At 37.3% G+C, this 17,181-nt stretch overlaps 1 protein-coding gene across 4 annotated transcripts in view; it reads right to left on the bottom strand.

The window, feature by feature from the left end:
- The window catches only part of CTDSPL (CTD small phosphatase like), an 85,224-nt gene that overhangs the window by 11,109 nt on the left and 56,934 nt on the right, over window positions 1-17,181 (bottom strand). For 2 of the 4 annotated variants that reach the window (XR_657390.2, XM_009275931.2), the window contains exons 3-6: window positions 17,068-17,100; window positions 13,503-13,556; window positions 10,098-10,199; window positions 4,882-4,938 (exon numbers count right to left, since the gene is read on the bottom strand). Coding sequence is in view for 3 of the 4 variants with exons in the window: in XM_009275931.2 (XP_009274206.1) it covers window positions 4,882-4,938; window positions 10,098-10,199; window positions 13,503-13,556; window positions 17,068-17,100 (246 nt within the window). In the remaining variant the exon portion in view is untranslated. The remainder of the gene's footprint in view (window positions 1-4,881; window positions 4,939-10,097; window positions 10,200-13,502; window positions 13,557-17,067; window positions 17,101-17,181) is intronic. The other 2 variants (XM_009275932.2, XM_009275933.2) reach the window with 2 other exon arrangements.

The raw sequence follows: 17,181 nt of genomic DNA on the forward strand, positions 1-17,181 counted from the left end.
TTTTTCTTTCTTTTTTTTTTTTTTTTTTTTTTTTTTTTAACATCACTGGTTTTTTTGCAGAACAACATGTATTAATACTCTGGATGGTTATTCCCCTTGAAGTTTTTTTGAGAAGTCCTACTTAGATCCTGGAAGCAACTGCAAGTGTACTGGTATCCTGGGCTACAAAATCTCTTTGGTTTACTGCACATAAAAAGCTTTCTTCAGCTGACAGTGCAGCTCTTTTCTCCTCTTCCTCCTCATTTGGAATTTTTTCCCCTTTACTTTGTTAGTGGCTGGACTTGCATCTCAATGCCGCACGGTTATTTGTGGCTTGGCTTTTTCCTCTGTTGCCTGATGTCTTCAGTTTAAGTCTCTAGACTAACTGGCTCCTGGCATTTTTCTGAGATTTATACGCTGTCTTCAGGGCATTAAAAAAACGAAACCAACCCTCCAGTTTTTCTGTGTTGTACGTTCACTAATTTCTTCCTTATCACAGTAAGAATTTAGAAGAATACAGTCTTTTTTTTAATATAAAATGAACCTCACTCTTAAAATGTTAAGGCCCAAACCAGGCACTAGGCATGTTTTCACAGGATTCTGTACTTACAGCTGCTAATGGCAGAACACAAGTAATTATCTTTAATTGTTTTCAAGCATTTGGTATTTCCACATACCTTTTCTATACCTCAAAGCAGTCTTAAGCTAAAAAGACTCAGTATTTGTAAACCAAAAGAGAAACCCAGCTCAATTTCAATCAATCAAATAGGACACAAAGAATTGCCTTTCAAAACCAGCTTGACAATAACGAAATCTTCAAGTAGTGACAAAGAAATCTGCCCGTGACAACTCAAGCTCCTGTAATCTCCTGTTTCATGGGCTGGGTGCATCTTTAGAGTGAGCAGAAAATAACACGCGTCCTTGAGCCTCGTCTTTCTGGTTCACACAGTGGTGGTTGCCTCCCAGTGCAAGTAACCAAGAATAGGCCAGCTAGAACGGATACAGCGAATCCTGGATTACTTGAACCAGGCCACAGCCTTCTGTAAGAGAATTAAGGAATTTTGTCCTTTATAGAAAAAAAGTTTATTATTCGAACAGCATTCCCCCCCCCCAATAAAACACATTTTGTACATTACATTCAAAGTATAATGCCAAATATTTCTTCAGCGTTCAGCAACTAAAAATAAGCAATTGCTAACTGAATATAAAAAAAAAACAACCCTTACCAGGCCACAGCCTTCTGTAAGAGAATTAAGGAATTTTGTCCTTTATAGAAAAAAAGTTTATTATTCGAACAGCATTCCCCCCCCCCAATAAAACACATTTTGTACATTACATTCAAAGTATAATGCCAAATATTTCTTCAGCGTTCAGCAACTAAAAATAAGCAATTGCTAACTGAATATAAAAAAAAAACAACCCTTAAAAACTAGTTTTGCTCATTTAATAAACAAATTACACTTAAGAATGAAATTTCAAGTAACACCAAATCAAACTCTTCCTGGCTGCCCTCTTTACTCTTTGACACAGACAGCAAGGCACAAAGGCATTGCAAGTCAATTTGGATAAAAGACACAGAACCATCGTACCCTAAAAATCTTTACCCGTTGGGGATTAAAGGTATATTTAACACACTGTTTCCAATCCGGGGGTTGTGATCGCTCTGCCCTTGTTAAATGGGAAGCACGCTCCAAAAGAGAGGATGTGTTCTTGCAGAAGTTACGTCAAGGGTACCAAACAGGTTGAACATCTTTCTCCAGCCACTACTTTCATCCTCAGTAAACTTCCTCTAAAGAGCACTCTCAGTTGCAACACATGTCACTGGACTTCCCACAGTTTCTCACTTATAATTTGGTAGAGCAGGGGACCAGCTCTAATTTCCTTTTATTCAGAGAACCGGAGAGAAATGAGAGAACTGGCCAGAAGAGTGTCAGCTTGCATTAGAACTGCCCTTTTGTATCTGTGCCATCATTTCCAACACAAAGCGTGGAATTCATCTCCTGTAACTTTAGCTGCCCTGTAGACGGGCACAGTCTCTGCAGGCATCTGAAGACCCGTAACAGAAGGTACCTCCACACGAGTTATTTCCTTGTAAAATAAAATGACAAATCCTTCCTAAAGACAAGGTAAATTAGGCTAGAGAAAGAAAGATGGCAGAGGGACAAGGGGTGTTCAGAAAAGCTATTTTTTAATCTAGGGAAGCTGGTTTACCCAAGCACCCTTTAAGATGATGATTTGAATTGTCCTCCCTATAGAAGAACAAGAGTCTCTCTGACCTTTGGATTATAAATGGCATAAGGGAAAATAAACTCCCCAAACTAAAGACAGCCTTTTTTGAATGCCTCTGTTGCACAACAAAAAATTACAACATTTACCATGAACAAAGCTTGTTAGATAAGTCAGTCAGTCTCAAAACTCTTTCAAGCGTACAACAATTGAATTTGCCACAGCTTGTATTTTTGGTATATGAGATCTGAAGAATCTCATATAACTTCAAATTTTTTTCTGAATGGGCACTTCTGAAATGGTGTTCTCCATTTGTTTTCCATGGGGTTCTGTCTAAGGCAGAGTTCAAGTACAACAATACTCTACCAGACAATCTCCAGCTCAGTAACATACCAGGCTTATTGGTAAAGCAGGTAGGGATACACACTACGGACAGTATGGTTCCACAACATTTCACATATCCTATGATATTTTAAACAGGTAGAATTATTTCCCAATGCCAATGATTAATCTTTGAGTATATAAACTGCTTAAGAAAATGGACAAGCATTATACAGATGACAAATTCTGATGGATAACAAAAAATTTTTGGTACCTGTTCAGTTTATGCTCTAAGGGAATAAAAAATTACAGGTTTGAAGTGGGAACCGGTTGTCAAAGCTCTACAGCCTGTGTTAATGCTCATCAGACTAAGCCAGAACGTCCGCTTTCACCCTTCAGATTATCACAGTTTAATAAAAAAATGATTGGTGGATGACAGTACATTACTTTGCCTGCAGAGGTGTTACAAACACACGAACCCAAGACTTTGCCTGTTCTGTATACCGTATAAATTACCTCTACTTCAAGGATCACAAATTCCTTACAATTAACTTCACTTCAACTGCGACTGAGATTTTCACCTATTTTAGAGATTAAGAACTTGAAATAGAAAGGGATTAAGCAATTTCCTTGAAAATTACGCAGGAAGTCTCCAGCAAAGCACAGTCAGAGACTAATTTCACTTGACCTTCTCTGTCAAGAGCAGCCTTCCTCCTGTTCACGGTTAGGGTAAGGACAAATCCACTCCCTTTGACCAGTTGTTTTTGTGGGTTTGTGATGATGCAGTCATCTTGAGTGCCTAACTGCATTACATTTGGTGAAGAATCTGAAAGCTTGCAGCGGGGAACGGAAAAGCAACAGGCTTTTGAAGTGCTTGACTGTAAAGCCCAAATAGTCTTTTACCGGATTTTGTTTCAAAACGTAAATATATAATCTTGACAAGCTAAGTGATCACAATCCTAAGCCATTCAAAATCATTAGGCAACCTATTTTATTCCCTTTCAAAAGCATTCTAGAAAGTTTTAGGAGAGAAAATGTCTGCGTTACAGCACCAAACACAATTAAAGCCCACATCAAATGAGGACAGACAATATCACAATATAAATCTCCCAAAACATCACTTATGTATTTTAAGCATTCAGCTCTGGTGAACGTTACAGGTTTAAGTACTCTAGATATTGGATTTTTCTACATAAAACAGGCACAGTGTAAAAACTGTCAAAGCAACTATCACTTTCAAACACGTTTCAGTCCACTGACTGATATTTAGTAATTATTTTAAGTGACAGTTACATGGATGGTTTTCATAACAGGAAACGAAACAAAACTATGAACTAACTTTATGATCTATCAATTGTTCCAAGATCAAAATATGAACATATTAAAATAATCCATATAAAAGACAACATTTCAAAAATTAAAGTATTTAAAATCTCCATTGAAACACATCCAGGGAAGATTTGCAACTCAGTAACTGCATTATCTTTAGCCTACAACAACCAACAGAGGACGTTTCAAACAATTTTCAAGATTCATGTATCAGAAAGGCTCAACTTCACATTAACCAGTAAAACCCATCTCCAGCAATAACTTTAATGTCTGTCTGAAAAGGACAATTTACAGCACTGTAATTTATTTCATTCAACGTTTTCAGAAATGACTACTGATTAAAGACACCAAGCTAAGATACATGAAGGGGACTGACTTTCAAATTATGGGTGTTTCGCATTTACTGAAAACCATTTCAGACAGTCTTAAGTGAAGTTCTTAAAGAATTAAAAATTAGTCTCCTTGCAATTTTGTCCAGACCTTTTAAAGATGCTTAAGTGTATAAAAAGTCCTATCAGAGCAACTTAAATTACTTACAGGAAGAAAAGGGGACAGAACTTAAACACAGATTGCAACAAAAACTGAAGAAATGTCTGTCCTTCCTTAATACTTTTATAAAGCTTTGTCCATATGAGCTACCAACAGACATTAAAGCCAACTTATGTCCTGTTTGTCCGTGGAGGGAATGAGAAATGCAGTATTCAAGTAGTTTTTTCTGGGCCTAGCAATGTTTGAAAATCCATCCTTAGATCATTTCCTGTTTGAAACCATTTTAAAACTGACAGAGAGTCAAGTATTGAAGTCCTGAGAGATATTCTGGAGAACTGAAAAAGTTAAAATCGAGGCTTAGGAGTTAGAAACTACATCGCTGATCAAACATGGTTGCCTGTCTGGATGATACATTCCAGAGTACACAGCTTTTGTATTGTTATTGAATGTAAAGCAGCAAATGGAGAAAGATAATGCTCTGGGACACTGAGGACAGTTCCACTACTGGGACAACGCTAAAGGAAGAAGAGCACTTACCTGATGTATGGTTCCATCAATTTCAACAGGAACGATGAAATCAGCATTGCTAATTGGCTAGAAAGAATGACAAGGAAAGAAATCAACATTAAAAATAAGATCATTAGAGGGAAAATTTCAGAGGCGTAAAAGAGAAGATTACTCACTTCTGAGGAACAAGTTAATAAACATTATTGACTATACAGATCCACTCTGTGTGTGCACCCTTTACACACACAAGTCGGAAGCCTTACACAGCTGTATTCACCAGATACTGCACTTCCCTCTTCTCTCGTATTTTTAAGCTTCACACAACGTAATATGCTTTACTGCTTGAATAACCCCCACTACCGCTGAGTGTGTTTACCAGGGTAAGTATCTATTTGGATAACTCTTTCATCAAGTCTGTGTGGCTGATGACAAAGGAATTCAGCTATGTGCTTCGCATATTCTACTCTGGGTCATCACTTAGTAATTAGTTAAAAATAAAGACAGTGGTAAAAGTAATATCTAATGTTTATATTTGAATCAGGAGCTGCAACAAGACTTAAGTTGTGTAGTTAAATGATTCTCAAGACGTGATACCTCAAGAACATGCTATACCAATCAAATTACTCATGTAAAACTGCATTTTAATTCAAAAGGGAAGAGCAGGCACGCTCTGTCCAAGTCCTTGAATCCATTTGTCTAGCCTGTTAAATACAACTTATTTCTTACGAGTTACTGTGAAAAACTGTTGGTGAAGTAAAATTACTTTGGAAAGCAGGAAAATGTCCTTGTAGACAGTTTAAGAGTACATAGTCTAATCTTGGCTAGACAGTAGTGGTAATTGGGGGACGCACAGCTAAGAATGTTTACTAGTTCAAATGGACATCAAACTTGGCAGGATCCTTTGGTACGTCATGCATTACGTCTGTGATTAAAAAAAAAAAAAAAAAAAAAAAAAAAAAAAAAAAAAAAAAAAAAAAAAAAAAAAAAAAAAAAAAAAAAAAAAAAAAAAAAAAAAAAAAAAAAAAAAAAAAAAAAAAATAAAATCATGTAAACATGCCTGAATCATGTAAACATGCCTGGCTGAAGTTTGTAACTCACTCTATGATCCGCAGCTTGGAAATGGTTGAGATACAGAGCTGCCAAATATAGTTTTAACAGGAATGATTAACAGACAATATGCTTCATGGGTAACAGCCTAAAACGAAGGCTGGGAGTAGTCTGGCTGGTAACTGGCATTACTAAAGCTGGAAAACCTCTTCACTCAGCTCTATCAGACTTTCACAGACTTTCCCACCTGGTTTTCTGGATCAGCCAACAGACTGATCTTAAGTACCACCAAGGAGCACGTCCCTGAAGAATCTGCGAGACTAGAAACAGCCTTCAAACCCACTCGGGGGGCAAGGGGGTGCCAAGAAAGCAGAGAAGCAGCCCAGGTAAAGAGACTGAGAAACAGATCACAAACTGGTGAGCCTAAACAGGTGCTCTGTGAAAAATGGTAGGAAAAAGGAGTCCTGCAGTATTAACCTGATAGCACCACTTTGATCTCATTCCCTGGAAAAACAAGATTCTAATTCCACTGTTAAATGACCTTCCTGCAAGGAGAGCAAAACGACCGCAAGAATTTATACGGAGGGCAACACCTTCTCTCAGTAGCGAAGTAATAAGGAAGATGTTTTGATCTGACATCTGCAAGTGCTGCATCAGAGGGCAAATGAGAAGCTATGCTGAATCTACTTGTCCTGACCAACCAGTATTGGCAACCAAACCTCCAGAGCAGCTGATGCTGGAAAACTCCATTCTGTTGATGACTGCTGCGTTAGTATGATCTAAAGAACTCCTCAAATACCCGCAGATATAATCTGAATTTTTCTTTAGCTGACATCAAGCAATTCCCAAGATATACCCCCCTTTCTGCCTCTGAAAAAGGCAGAGGCGAGGTTCCCATCTGCTACCTACACAAAGCCCCTCAGACAGAAAAGATACTCTGCAGCATCTCTAATAGCCAGAGAACAGGCACACAAAAATATTCTGAAGCTTCACCTTAAGAGAAACCCAAATGAACTCTCAATAACTCAGCCACCAAAGTTTTCAAGTGGGTGCCAGCTCTGTGCATACTTTGAGAAGACTTGCACGCACCTGAAGAATTTATACATGCATGGTGCCCTTAAGCAAGATAAATATTCTGTACCAGCAGAAAGAGAATAGGTCACTGCAAGTTGCAAAGGTTTTGAAGTCCACTGATAGTAATACAGCTATTACTAAACTTTCTTAACAGGAGCAACAGCAACCAGACGTCAGAGAAAACCACATTCTGTTTAGACAACCTAATTTTTACTAACAAATAAAACTCACCCTTAGACTTTGTAACACTGACCAAACTACTCTTAACTACATATTTGCTTCCCCCACTTATACTTTAGGTACTATGCAGCTTTCTTGTTGGCACAAGCGATAAGGAAGAGAGCACGGACTGGGGTTCTGTGCTTCATCATGATGGGAAGACAGGCGAAAAGTCTGCAACAGTTTGCTGGATAAAGGTTTCTGGGGTTGCACACACGAAGCACGTACGTGCCTCGAGTGGGAACCACAGAGACAGATCGTGAAAGAAGACAATGTATTTCCATTGAAAATCTTTACTTTAGTTACAACTGTTTCTGTTTAATAAAAAGCTTCAGAGTTTTAAATGTTCTAAAAGTGTTTCACAGCCAGTTTTGATTATGACTACATTCCAGACTTGCATGTGGTTTAATTCATTTTATACAAACCCATGTTTACATCTCCTTGATTTATAATTTATGATTTTTGCTTCTATTATTGTTTTATGATGGGAACGATAACTATAATGTCTATCTATTCCTTTTTTACTCTTGCCAAAGCACCCCAAACTTTCTTCCTTTAATATGCACTTAACATGAAAGACTAGTACCTCCTTACAGCTTCACAAATATGCAGGGGCATAAAAAGACAAGAATTACCCTCCTTCAGATGTTGCTGCTTTCATAAAAGAGCACTTTAAATACTCTGCCTCTCTGGTTGTGTTAAAAAAAAAAAAAATTATCTGCATTTGAAATATGAAGCCTATTTCACAACAGAACTATGAATTCTAAAATATCATGTGTTTTGAATAAAGCCTTTTGTACTAAAAAATCACAAATTTACGTACACTTTTACAGCTTTTAAGTGGGGACCTGCCTGGGTAGAGCAGACATGTTTTAGCGAAAAAACAAAAAAAATACAACTAAGAGAAGCTGCAAAAGTAACGATTATTCAGGCAGAGCAGTGTGCATATAGGTGTTAAAAACCCTGCTCTTCTGGAAATCCATCGTTATTTTTGATGACGGCAACGGCCTTGCTTCAGCTGAAGTAGCTCCCTTTATGAAACAAAATCCAAACAGCACCTCTGGACAGTGCCTGCCACTAAACAACTAAAGCCATTTCCTCCAACACTTGGTTTTCTCTTACATATTCCCATCACAGGGCTTCATGTTAAGATAATGCCATCGTAGCTGTAAGACGCTAATACTGCAGGAACTCCAACATTTGCCTAACACTATTTACTTCACACAAAAAAGGACTAGTTTTCTTTTCCTAACAAACATTATTCAGTGTTCAAGATTAAGTAGAATCATCTTTTGATTTTTCTTAAATATCTATTTAACATCATCTAAAATACCCATTAAATATCATTTGAATAAATGGGATGATTAAAATGTGCCAAGAAAGCACTCTGCAATAAAGACAAACCTCAATCCTACAAGAAAGGATTTACATTATGTCAACCATTAAACATGTATTTCTTTAAAATGGTTTTAAAAAAAGAATAACCACCTAAATTGAATCTCATTTTGTTTCAAAAAACAGAAAAATCACAGTACGAAGTTACCCACAGCATTCAGAAAACAAACTTTTATTTTTACATTTCAGATAACACTAAGCCTAATATTTCATTATTTTAATGTAAATTTAGACTTTTAAATTCAGCTTTCCCCTCCTATTTTTGACTCTCATTTAATTAGGAAGACATGGTGCCTCCCTTCCCAGTCTGCTTCTAATCTCCCTGAAAAATTCTCAAGTGCAAGTTCAGTCTGGGTATAGAAGACAAGGATCTGGCACTGAGGTTAAGGGGTTCCTGTACGCCACCACAAATCGTTATATACCATTAGGCACAATAAAGACAGAGAAGAATCTTAGTTTCAGTTTGAGGCACAGGAATATTTGTTCTAGTATCTCCATATAAGTTCTTCTTTAAGTCAACAAAGACAGGCGATTGCCAAATTCTAACCACAATGTGAATTATGGTTTGCATATTTAAATGCTTGGCAACTCAATATTGCAGGATTAAAATGCTGAGTTTATTCTAGCAGTGAAAAATGGAGTGCAAACCAGAACTAGAAGACCATAAAGTTGGTGGTAACTCTAGCTTGCTACTAATAAGGAAACATACTATTGATTCTAAAAATTCTCCAGTATCAAAGTTTAAAACTAGCACATGCTTTATCATGTCTGACATTTGCTAATCAGAAATACTACCACTACTATGAGCCAATTTAGGTTATTTGTATTTCTGAATTCTCCTATTCTAAATTTAGCCCTATTTAAACAATAGAAAAATACCACTACTTCCACCACATGCTGAAATCTGAAGGGTTATAAAAGTTGCTTCTAGAAGATGACTGACTCATCAGCAACAGCTAAATACTATTCGCTTTCCTGTTGTGAAAGTTAAATACTTAAAGACACTTACTGCGATCGGGACAGCAGCCTCACACGGAAAGCAATCTTGTCCGGCAACAGAGCACAGCAACCACTGGTGCCCAAAACCTACTGGTTTAAGGTACATCCACCTAGCATGAGCTGTGCTGAATTTCCAATTCTCCTAGACTAACTATGGCATCATTTAAACATCAAAAACGAAACCATAGTTTCAGAGCAACAAGTCTTGTACCTGTTAAAATACAGGTCCTTGTTGGAATAGTTACCATTTAAAGCCATGAAGTCAATAACCATTCAAGGCCTTGTTGCAGTCCATGTGACTTTCTCAGAATAAAAAAAAAAAAAAAAGCAAGCAACATCTGTTACTCCCCTTACAGCTAAATTAGGATGAATAATCATAGGAGTAACAATGAGAACTACGAGGCATCCTGGGAGAGCCTGTAAGACTAGTTAATGTGTTAAAAGGCTTAACAGTTCCTACAACATTCACTGACAGATTCAAGTTGCTAGAAATCACTTTTGAATTTACTTACCTTAAATGAACTGTGCACTAAAGTTTCATCTAAATCAATGACCACGCACTTCTTTCCATAGTCTGATGCTGTCAGTTCTGGCAGGAGGTATTTAGCTGGTGGCTAAAAACAAAAAGAAAAGAGGAAAACAACACAAAAAAAAGTAAAACCTCTATTGAAGGGGCTCTCTTCGCCAACATTACTATTCTAGTAGTTACTGGGAACTGAAATACATGACTCGAAATTGAATGTTTTTCTGGGCTCACTGCAAGTACATGTATGGAAATTAATGGCTCATGCAATACCCTTACAGACTACTTTTTTTTTTTTTTTTAAAAAAGTTTGCCTCTTGTTTAGAATGATCTCCAAAGCATTGGAAATGAAAATGGTAAAACACCACCACTAGCTAAAAAACAACAGTAAAAAATGGGATGTTGGATACAGTATCTTTTCCAGTGACCCTCTTCCTAATACCTCACTTTTGGATGCTGCTGTTATCCTATTCACAGTCAACGCCATTTCCAGCCATATCACACTGATGGACATTTACACCAATCGTTATTTCTGTTTGCCATCAAAGATGCTAAAGTGGAGAAATCAGTCCTGAAGGAAGAAGCATTACTGATTTTATCTTCCAGGACATGTCTCCACTGTCATTTTTACCACTTGTGAGGGTGCTGGCCAAGAGCTTTCATGTGGATTATGTTCCCAATCAAGGTATTAAAACTGCAGTACAGAACCTAAACCAGGCTCTTCTACAGTACGCTGCCCTTACTAAAAATGGTACCAATTACGTGAATTGACAATTTTTCTGAAAGCAATGCAGACAGTCACATAGTCTTCCGATCGCTCATTCCCCACTTTAATGTCCCAATTTGCAATACAGCTATGTTTCTTTAGATTTTGGTACTGGATACTTCCTGAAGTAACAGAAATGGGAGAGAATGCTTCCATTTGGAGCTGAAACACTGCTGCCACTCGCTTAAAGTTTTTTTTTTTGATGAAGGAAAAGGACTAGCTTTGCAGAGAAGTATCAATAGGGAGAAGCTCAAGACAGAGAGGAAATCAAATTAATTAAGAATTGGATACAGAACTCTAACTTCATTCTTTTGCTATCTTTTTATCTGTTCAGACAATGTTGCTCTGGTAAGGATGCATCTATCATGGTTTTGGTTTTTTTTTTTTCTCTTCTTTTCAATAGCCTTTTGTAGGTTTCTTTTTCTCTTCTTTTCAATAGCCTTTTGTAGAGGTGCTTGCAGAGATCTGAGGCCACCCCTTTGCAGACAGCGGGTGACAAACAGATCAGTCAGACACCCTCTGAACACCCTACAGCAGCAAGTACAGATTATTAACCACTGAGTGACTTCAGATGTCGTCTCAAGTTGATAGATACCGGCCACTCGTGCCTAGTAAGTTCTTGTTTAAATGAATTAACTGACAAATGAGATTCCAGACTTAAATAAAAGTGTCTTATACTTTAGCTAAAGTTATTGGGGGACTTTTAGGAGTGCTCACTGAAATTGATTTAGTTCCTTACAATTATCAACAACAGTTTCTTCAGCTACCAAAATGGAAGCTGCCTTGCTTAAAAGCCACTTGTCTCAATGCATTTTCTCTCGGCACGCATCTAACGATGACCTTCAAGAAAAAACAACCACTGCTTAATGCCTGTAAAGTACGTGTCTGTCACAGTACCCTAACCAGACCAAAATTCATAGGACACTCTTTGAAGGTTATAGACAGTCCCATGTATACATGACTTCCACAACTGCTTAAGCTCTACCTTTGCTTGTTTGCAACTACGACCAGATCTAAGGAAATTAGGTTTTCCCCTCCTATTTCAAAATCTGAAAGGTATTTAGGCACCCCACCTCAATTTTTCATAGTTAGAAAGATCCAGACTTGCAACCTAAACAGACTAAAAGCTTATTAAAAGAAAAATCAAACCCATTTAAAGGCAATAATCTTCAGAACCCATGTTCTGATACTGATTTCTTGTCTTTGAAGAATAGAAAAAGGTAGGAACATCCCAAGAAACCTTAAGCATACTTTTTTTTTTTTTAACACAAGAGCTCAGTTCATTGTTGTACTCTTAAGACTGTCAGTTTTTAGTTCAAATTTTTGACTAAGTTAATCTGCACAAGCAGTTCAAAGCCAGCAATTTCTTCTGCAATGTGAATACTTTTTCAAACTGAAAATATCTATATATATGGAAAATATATGGAAATAGATCTTCTTTCATATATAAAAATATGCATATGAAAATATGAGCACTGTCATATCACAGGTATCTTTGTTTTTTATCTGGAAACTAGTATGCCTGTCATTAAGAAAAGGATGGACATACACCAAGGACTACAAAATCCAAGAACCTTCAACTCTGAGAACCTGAATTCTTTGACTGGACGGTGAGAGACAGCCTGTTCCCATCCTCCTCACCACCTGCAGCTCTGCTTTCTCAAAAGCAGCGGCCGGGAGAGGAACAAGCTTACCTGCGGTATCTACACAGAGATGCTGGTTACTGCTAGAGTTTCTCTCCCTTTTTAGTATTGTCTTAGGAGATAATGTGTCATTATTGACCTAACTTTATCTAACAAGACTACACCTCAAGGTTTTTCCTGGGGAAGGTCTCCCACGAGGGCACACCAACCTTCCTACAAGCTTTGGCTTCTTGAATTCAATCTGATCTTGTTTTCAAAGACACCTGGTCAACAGTCTGCACATCTGAAGACTAGAAAAAATAAATTTTCCATTTCAAAACCTGTATCTCTGTTACCCTCAACTTTGAAAACACATTTGCCACCTGATAATCTAACAGGGACAGGGAAACTATTCTGAAGCTGAAGGCACTACAAGTTACGAGACTGCTAACTGTCTGGTGTAGGACTTTGGAGCAAGGACGACATTTTTGAGGCTTTAGGAACTTAAAGGATTTGTACGTAGGGTATTCAGTCCATTTGTTTTGCCGTTCAAGCTTTCTGATCTAAAGCAATTTCCACATGCCAAGAGCAGCAAAGCTTTTAGGCAGAAACAAGCATTACTCAATATTGTATTTTAATTTCCTCACTAATGGAGACATATCCAAGAATAGTTGTAATTACCAGATTTCCATCATAGCTAATAGTGAATAGTTATGGATCTTTGATAATTTCTTTTTTTAAAGCTTTAAAGATATCTAAGATGATTAAGAGTATTTAATTGTGGCTAACAGCAACTCATATTTACTATGTAATACTCTCCGAAAGACTGCAGACTTCCACAGAACTCAGCAGAAAAATAACACGTGGTATCTCAGTACCGTAAGTCCTAGCTTAGTCTTCAATTCCAACAAGAAATAAATTGTATACAAGTTAAAGCTTTTAAACTAGTCACTGTTTGGGATTTACGCATTCCAGCCAGGTCTCATGGCTGATCAGCTTAACAGACCTTGTAGTGAAACGACTGCTGCACTGCTTCAGTCCCGTGGAAATAGTATATTCCCTAAGAAAAAAAAAAAAAAAGGGGGTGGTGGTGGCAAGAAAACAGGACTTTTGGTTGAAGCATAAACAGCTGGTCAACGCAAATCTTTCAGAAATTTACTGTATAAAACAATCATAACCTTTCTTCCCTGTAGGCCTACATTTCTCACAGAGACAAGTATCAGAATTAATAAGCCCTTTCTTTGTATACTGAAAATGTTGTCTAGTGCAAGTGCAGCACATTAATTTGCTGTTCATGTTCCCTTCAATTTTCGTTGCGCTCTGCACAGCTAACAGCTTCTCCCAGCAGTTATGCATCGAAATACTCTAATAGAAGATAAATTATTCCCACTTAAAACACAGCTGCCAAAAGACGCTAGCTCCTGTTATGAAACAGCCAGTTCACAAAATTTCTTCTAGAAAAAGTTGTAACAAGAAATTTTCTAAATGTAGGTGAGGACAAGCGAAAAAACAATATCCCAGTGCTAAGATTTAACTTCTGCAGGGATTCTGAGGACTACTTTTGGTATCATGCCGTAATACTGGGATTTTAAATTGAACAAAATAAATGGACACTCCAACTCATTTAAGCAGGTGCATGACTACGGCTTTGTATTTCCATCTACCTTTTTATTCAAAAGAATGAAAACAAGTACTGAAGTTGCTATGGGTCTACTTTGATTTCTCTACCATATTCCTTTCCAAACAAAGCTGAGAAAAATCCAGGAAAGCACGGGCGTTCTGAGCTACACTTAATATATTTTTAAGTCCGGTCTATCACAAAACTCCTCAGATTACTGTTCTGCTCAACTGTCAGCTGGTGCTGTTTTTTCTAGTTTTGTGTGTTTATTTCAGCCCTAAAAATAAATCACTGTGCAGTATTAGGAGAAAAATCAATTATGCTGCTGTTTAATCTATGCCTTATCTGGAAACAGTTTCAGAATACGAGATACAAACAGGATAAAGCTAATCTTTAAAAAAAGCAAAGTCACGCTGTTTCTATGTTCTGAAGAACCTAACCTGAAGCTGGGATGTTTCTTGCTTAGCAGTTATCTCTATCAATAACCAAGTGAAATTTCATATTAATCCAGGTTTTTAAATTAAGTGCAATTAAAACAGGAAAATTCTGATTCAGCAGAAGATAGACTTCACTGATATTGCACATATGTACATAAAGCAATGGAAGCTTTCAAACAGGTGACCTCAGCAGACTGCCAGATTTTATACACGCATGATAAAACTCCAGAAAACCTCCTATTTCGACTGGAGGCTTCAACTTGAAAGTTTAATGAGCAGGGAGCGGGCGGTGCTCTTTTCCTAGTCACTAAGGAATTCTCTAAACACTTGAAGTGTTTACATTTGCAATGAGCCCTACAAAAAGTAAATGTCCAACTTAATTGTGACCAAGCTCACTCTGTGTCTGTTCAGAAGATTTTTCTCCTGGTATGTACAATACATATGGTTCAAACAGTCTATTTCTCATCCATGACCCTATGTAGCAGAGCTTCAAGAATTTCTGCCTTAATGGGTCTTAATCACACGGTTAAGAGTTGTCTCGGCGTGAACCTCTGGGCTTCAGTGCTCAGGACAAGCAGCCCTTGTAAGATTGGCAAAAAGGACAGCTTTAATTTTAGGCATTTTTCAAATAAAATGTTGGCTTTGCATCTTCGTTCCTAACACATTCTCCATACACAGTTCACTTCTGTCTTTATTTAGACTATTACGTACTAATGCTCGCTGGCTTCTGTTTGACAGCGAGAAGCACTCTGATACTCGGGTAGTAAATGTCACACAACTGCCTGCGGGCGATGGTTGCTTGACAACACTTGCACGTCCTGCTGGAAGAAGGCATCAGATGGCACCGGAGAAGAGGAACGAGCGTGTTTAAAGTCACCTGCTCACGGAGAACTCTACGTCATGACTGCAAAGTTAATTTTACTGCCTTATTAAAGTGCTGGGAATATAGGTCAGCAAAATTACAGTTGAGCTACCAAAAAAAAAAAAAAGAAAAAAAAGAAACCCCTTCGTGAATCATTCATTTTCCTACCACTACCCAAATCTAACAGAGCACTGCTTTAACATCAGAAAGATGGTGTTCTAGCAAAATATCTTATTTCATGTTTGTACCTGACAAAGCTGTACTCATTTATCGTTTCAAAATTTTGTTCTGTTTGAATTCTTACTTCATTAATACCTACACTCGCTCTTAGGCAAAATTTTATTCCAGGTCAGAGCACAGCCAGAACGTGCTTTACATTCAAATAACTACTAGCAGAGCAACTACAGTCACCAAACTGAATCTGGTAGGTATGTAAAAGGAAAAGTAATTTAGAAATCAGTATTTTCATACATCCAAACTTTTCTATTCCCAGACTTGCATATATACAAGTTACATGCATGTACATGTATGTGTATACATACACACACACGCAAATATATGCATGAGCCATATTAGAAGTAATTTCCTATTAGAAATAATAGGTAAGCAATAAAGAGTAATTTCTAACAGTTCTTAAATCCAAGAAAACGTAGTGAAGGAGGGAAGTGATCTGCACAGTTATAGTGATCTCCTGACACTATTGCACTGCGGCACGGACAGGGTTCTTATAGGTCTTGTAGTGTTGGGCTACATGAGAAGGAAGGGAAAGAGGAAAAAAAATGGTATTCTGGGGAATATTCACATCTTTAGGGGCTACCGAATATCTCAAGAAAGAGGGCTGTGTCAGTAACTCCACACATCTGCACTGCTATTTCCTGGAAAACTCTGCAATAATGAAGTATTATAAACAGCAAAGGAGCTCAAAAAACCCCGTATTTCCAGATTTAAAAAAAATCTAAGTCTTCATCCACATAAAAAACAAGTGGAAAAAGAGCAGCTTTTTGACCAAAAAAGGTTAAACCTAATTAAATTCAAAGCTTGAAGTTTTTTTTTTTTCTTCCTTTTATTTTGCTTTGCAAAAATAATTCAGATGCCAAATGGCATTCCAAGTTTAATCCAGGGAAGATAAGCAGAAATATTAAGGCCCATAAAACAGCAGCCGATACTGAGAGCATCATCTCGAATGAGTGCAGTAATGCAGCTAGTCAGTGTATGCTTTGTTTTCCTTAAGTGGCTTGTTTCAAACAGATTATGTAGTTCCTAACTCTTGTTTTCGAACTGGAATATAGGGAAAAATTAGAGGAAAAGGTTTTTGTAACTGTGTCCCACACAGTGATGATGAGTCACCTTTTGTCTCTATTAAAATAAGTAACTTCAACTTTCAGACTACTTCACGCATTTTCAAAATTATAAAAATTCAGAAACAAATTTAACTGAGATGCAAGATGAAAACCATATAAAACCCAAACTCTTCTTTTAGTCCCTGTACAACACGTGCAGTTCAATTCATCTCTGAGTATACAACATTGCAGACAGAACATAAAATCCTTTTGTTAACATGCAACACAAAACAGACCTGTTAGACTGCAACATAAGATGAATCAAAGCAAAAGTTATGAAAATTATTAAAAGAAAAAGGGATAAAAATACATACACTTGGTATAGGCATGACCTGCATCTGGTCACCCTGGGGAAAAAGAAAAAAAATCACTGTAAGGGTAATGGCTTTTAAAGGGTAGAACAAAGGTCTGAAGCAGTAAATGTAGCA

This window comes from Aptenodytes forsteri, unplaced genomic scaffold, assembly GCF_000699145.1.
Source record: "Aptenodytes forsteri isolate BGI_AS27 unplaced genomic scaffold, ASM69914v1 Scaffold80, whole genome shotgun sequence".
Classification (NCBI taxonomy): Eukaryota; Metazoa; Chordata; class Aves; order Sphenisciformes; family Spheniscidae; genus Aptenodytes; species Aptenodytes forsteri.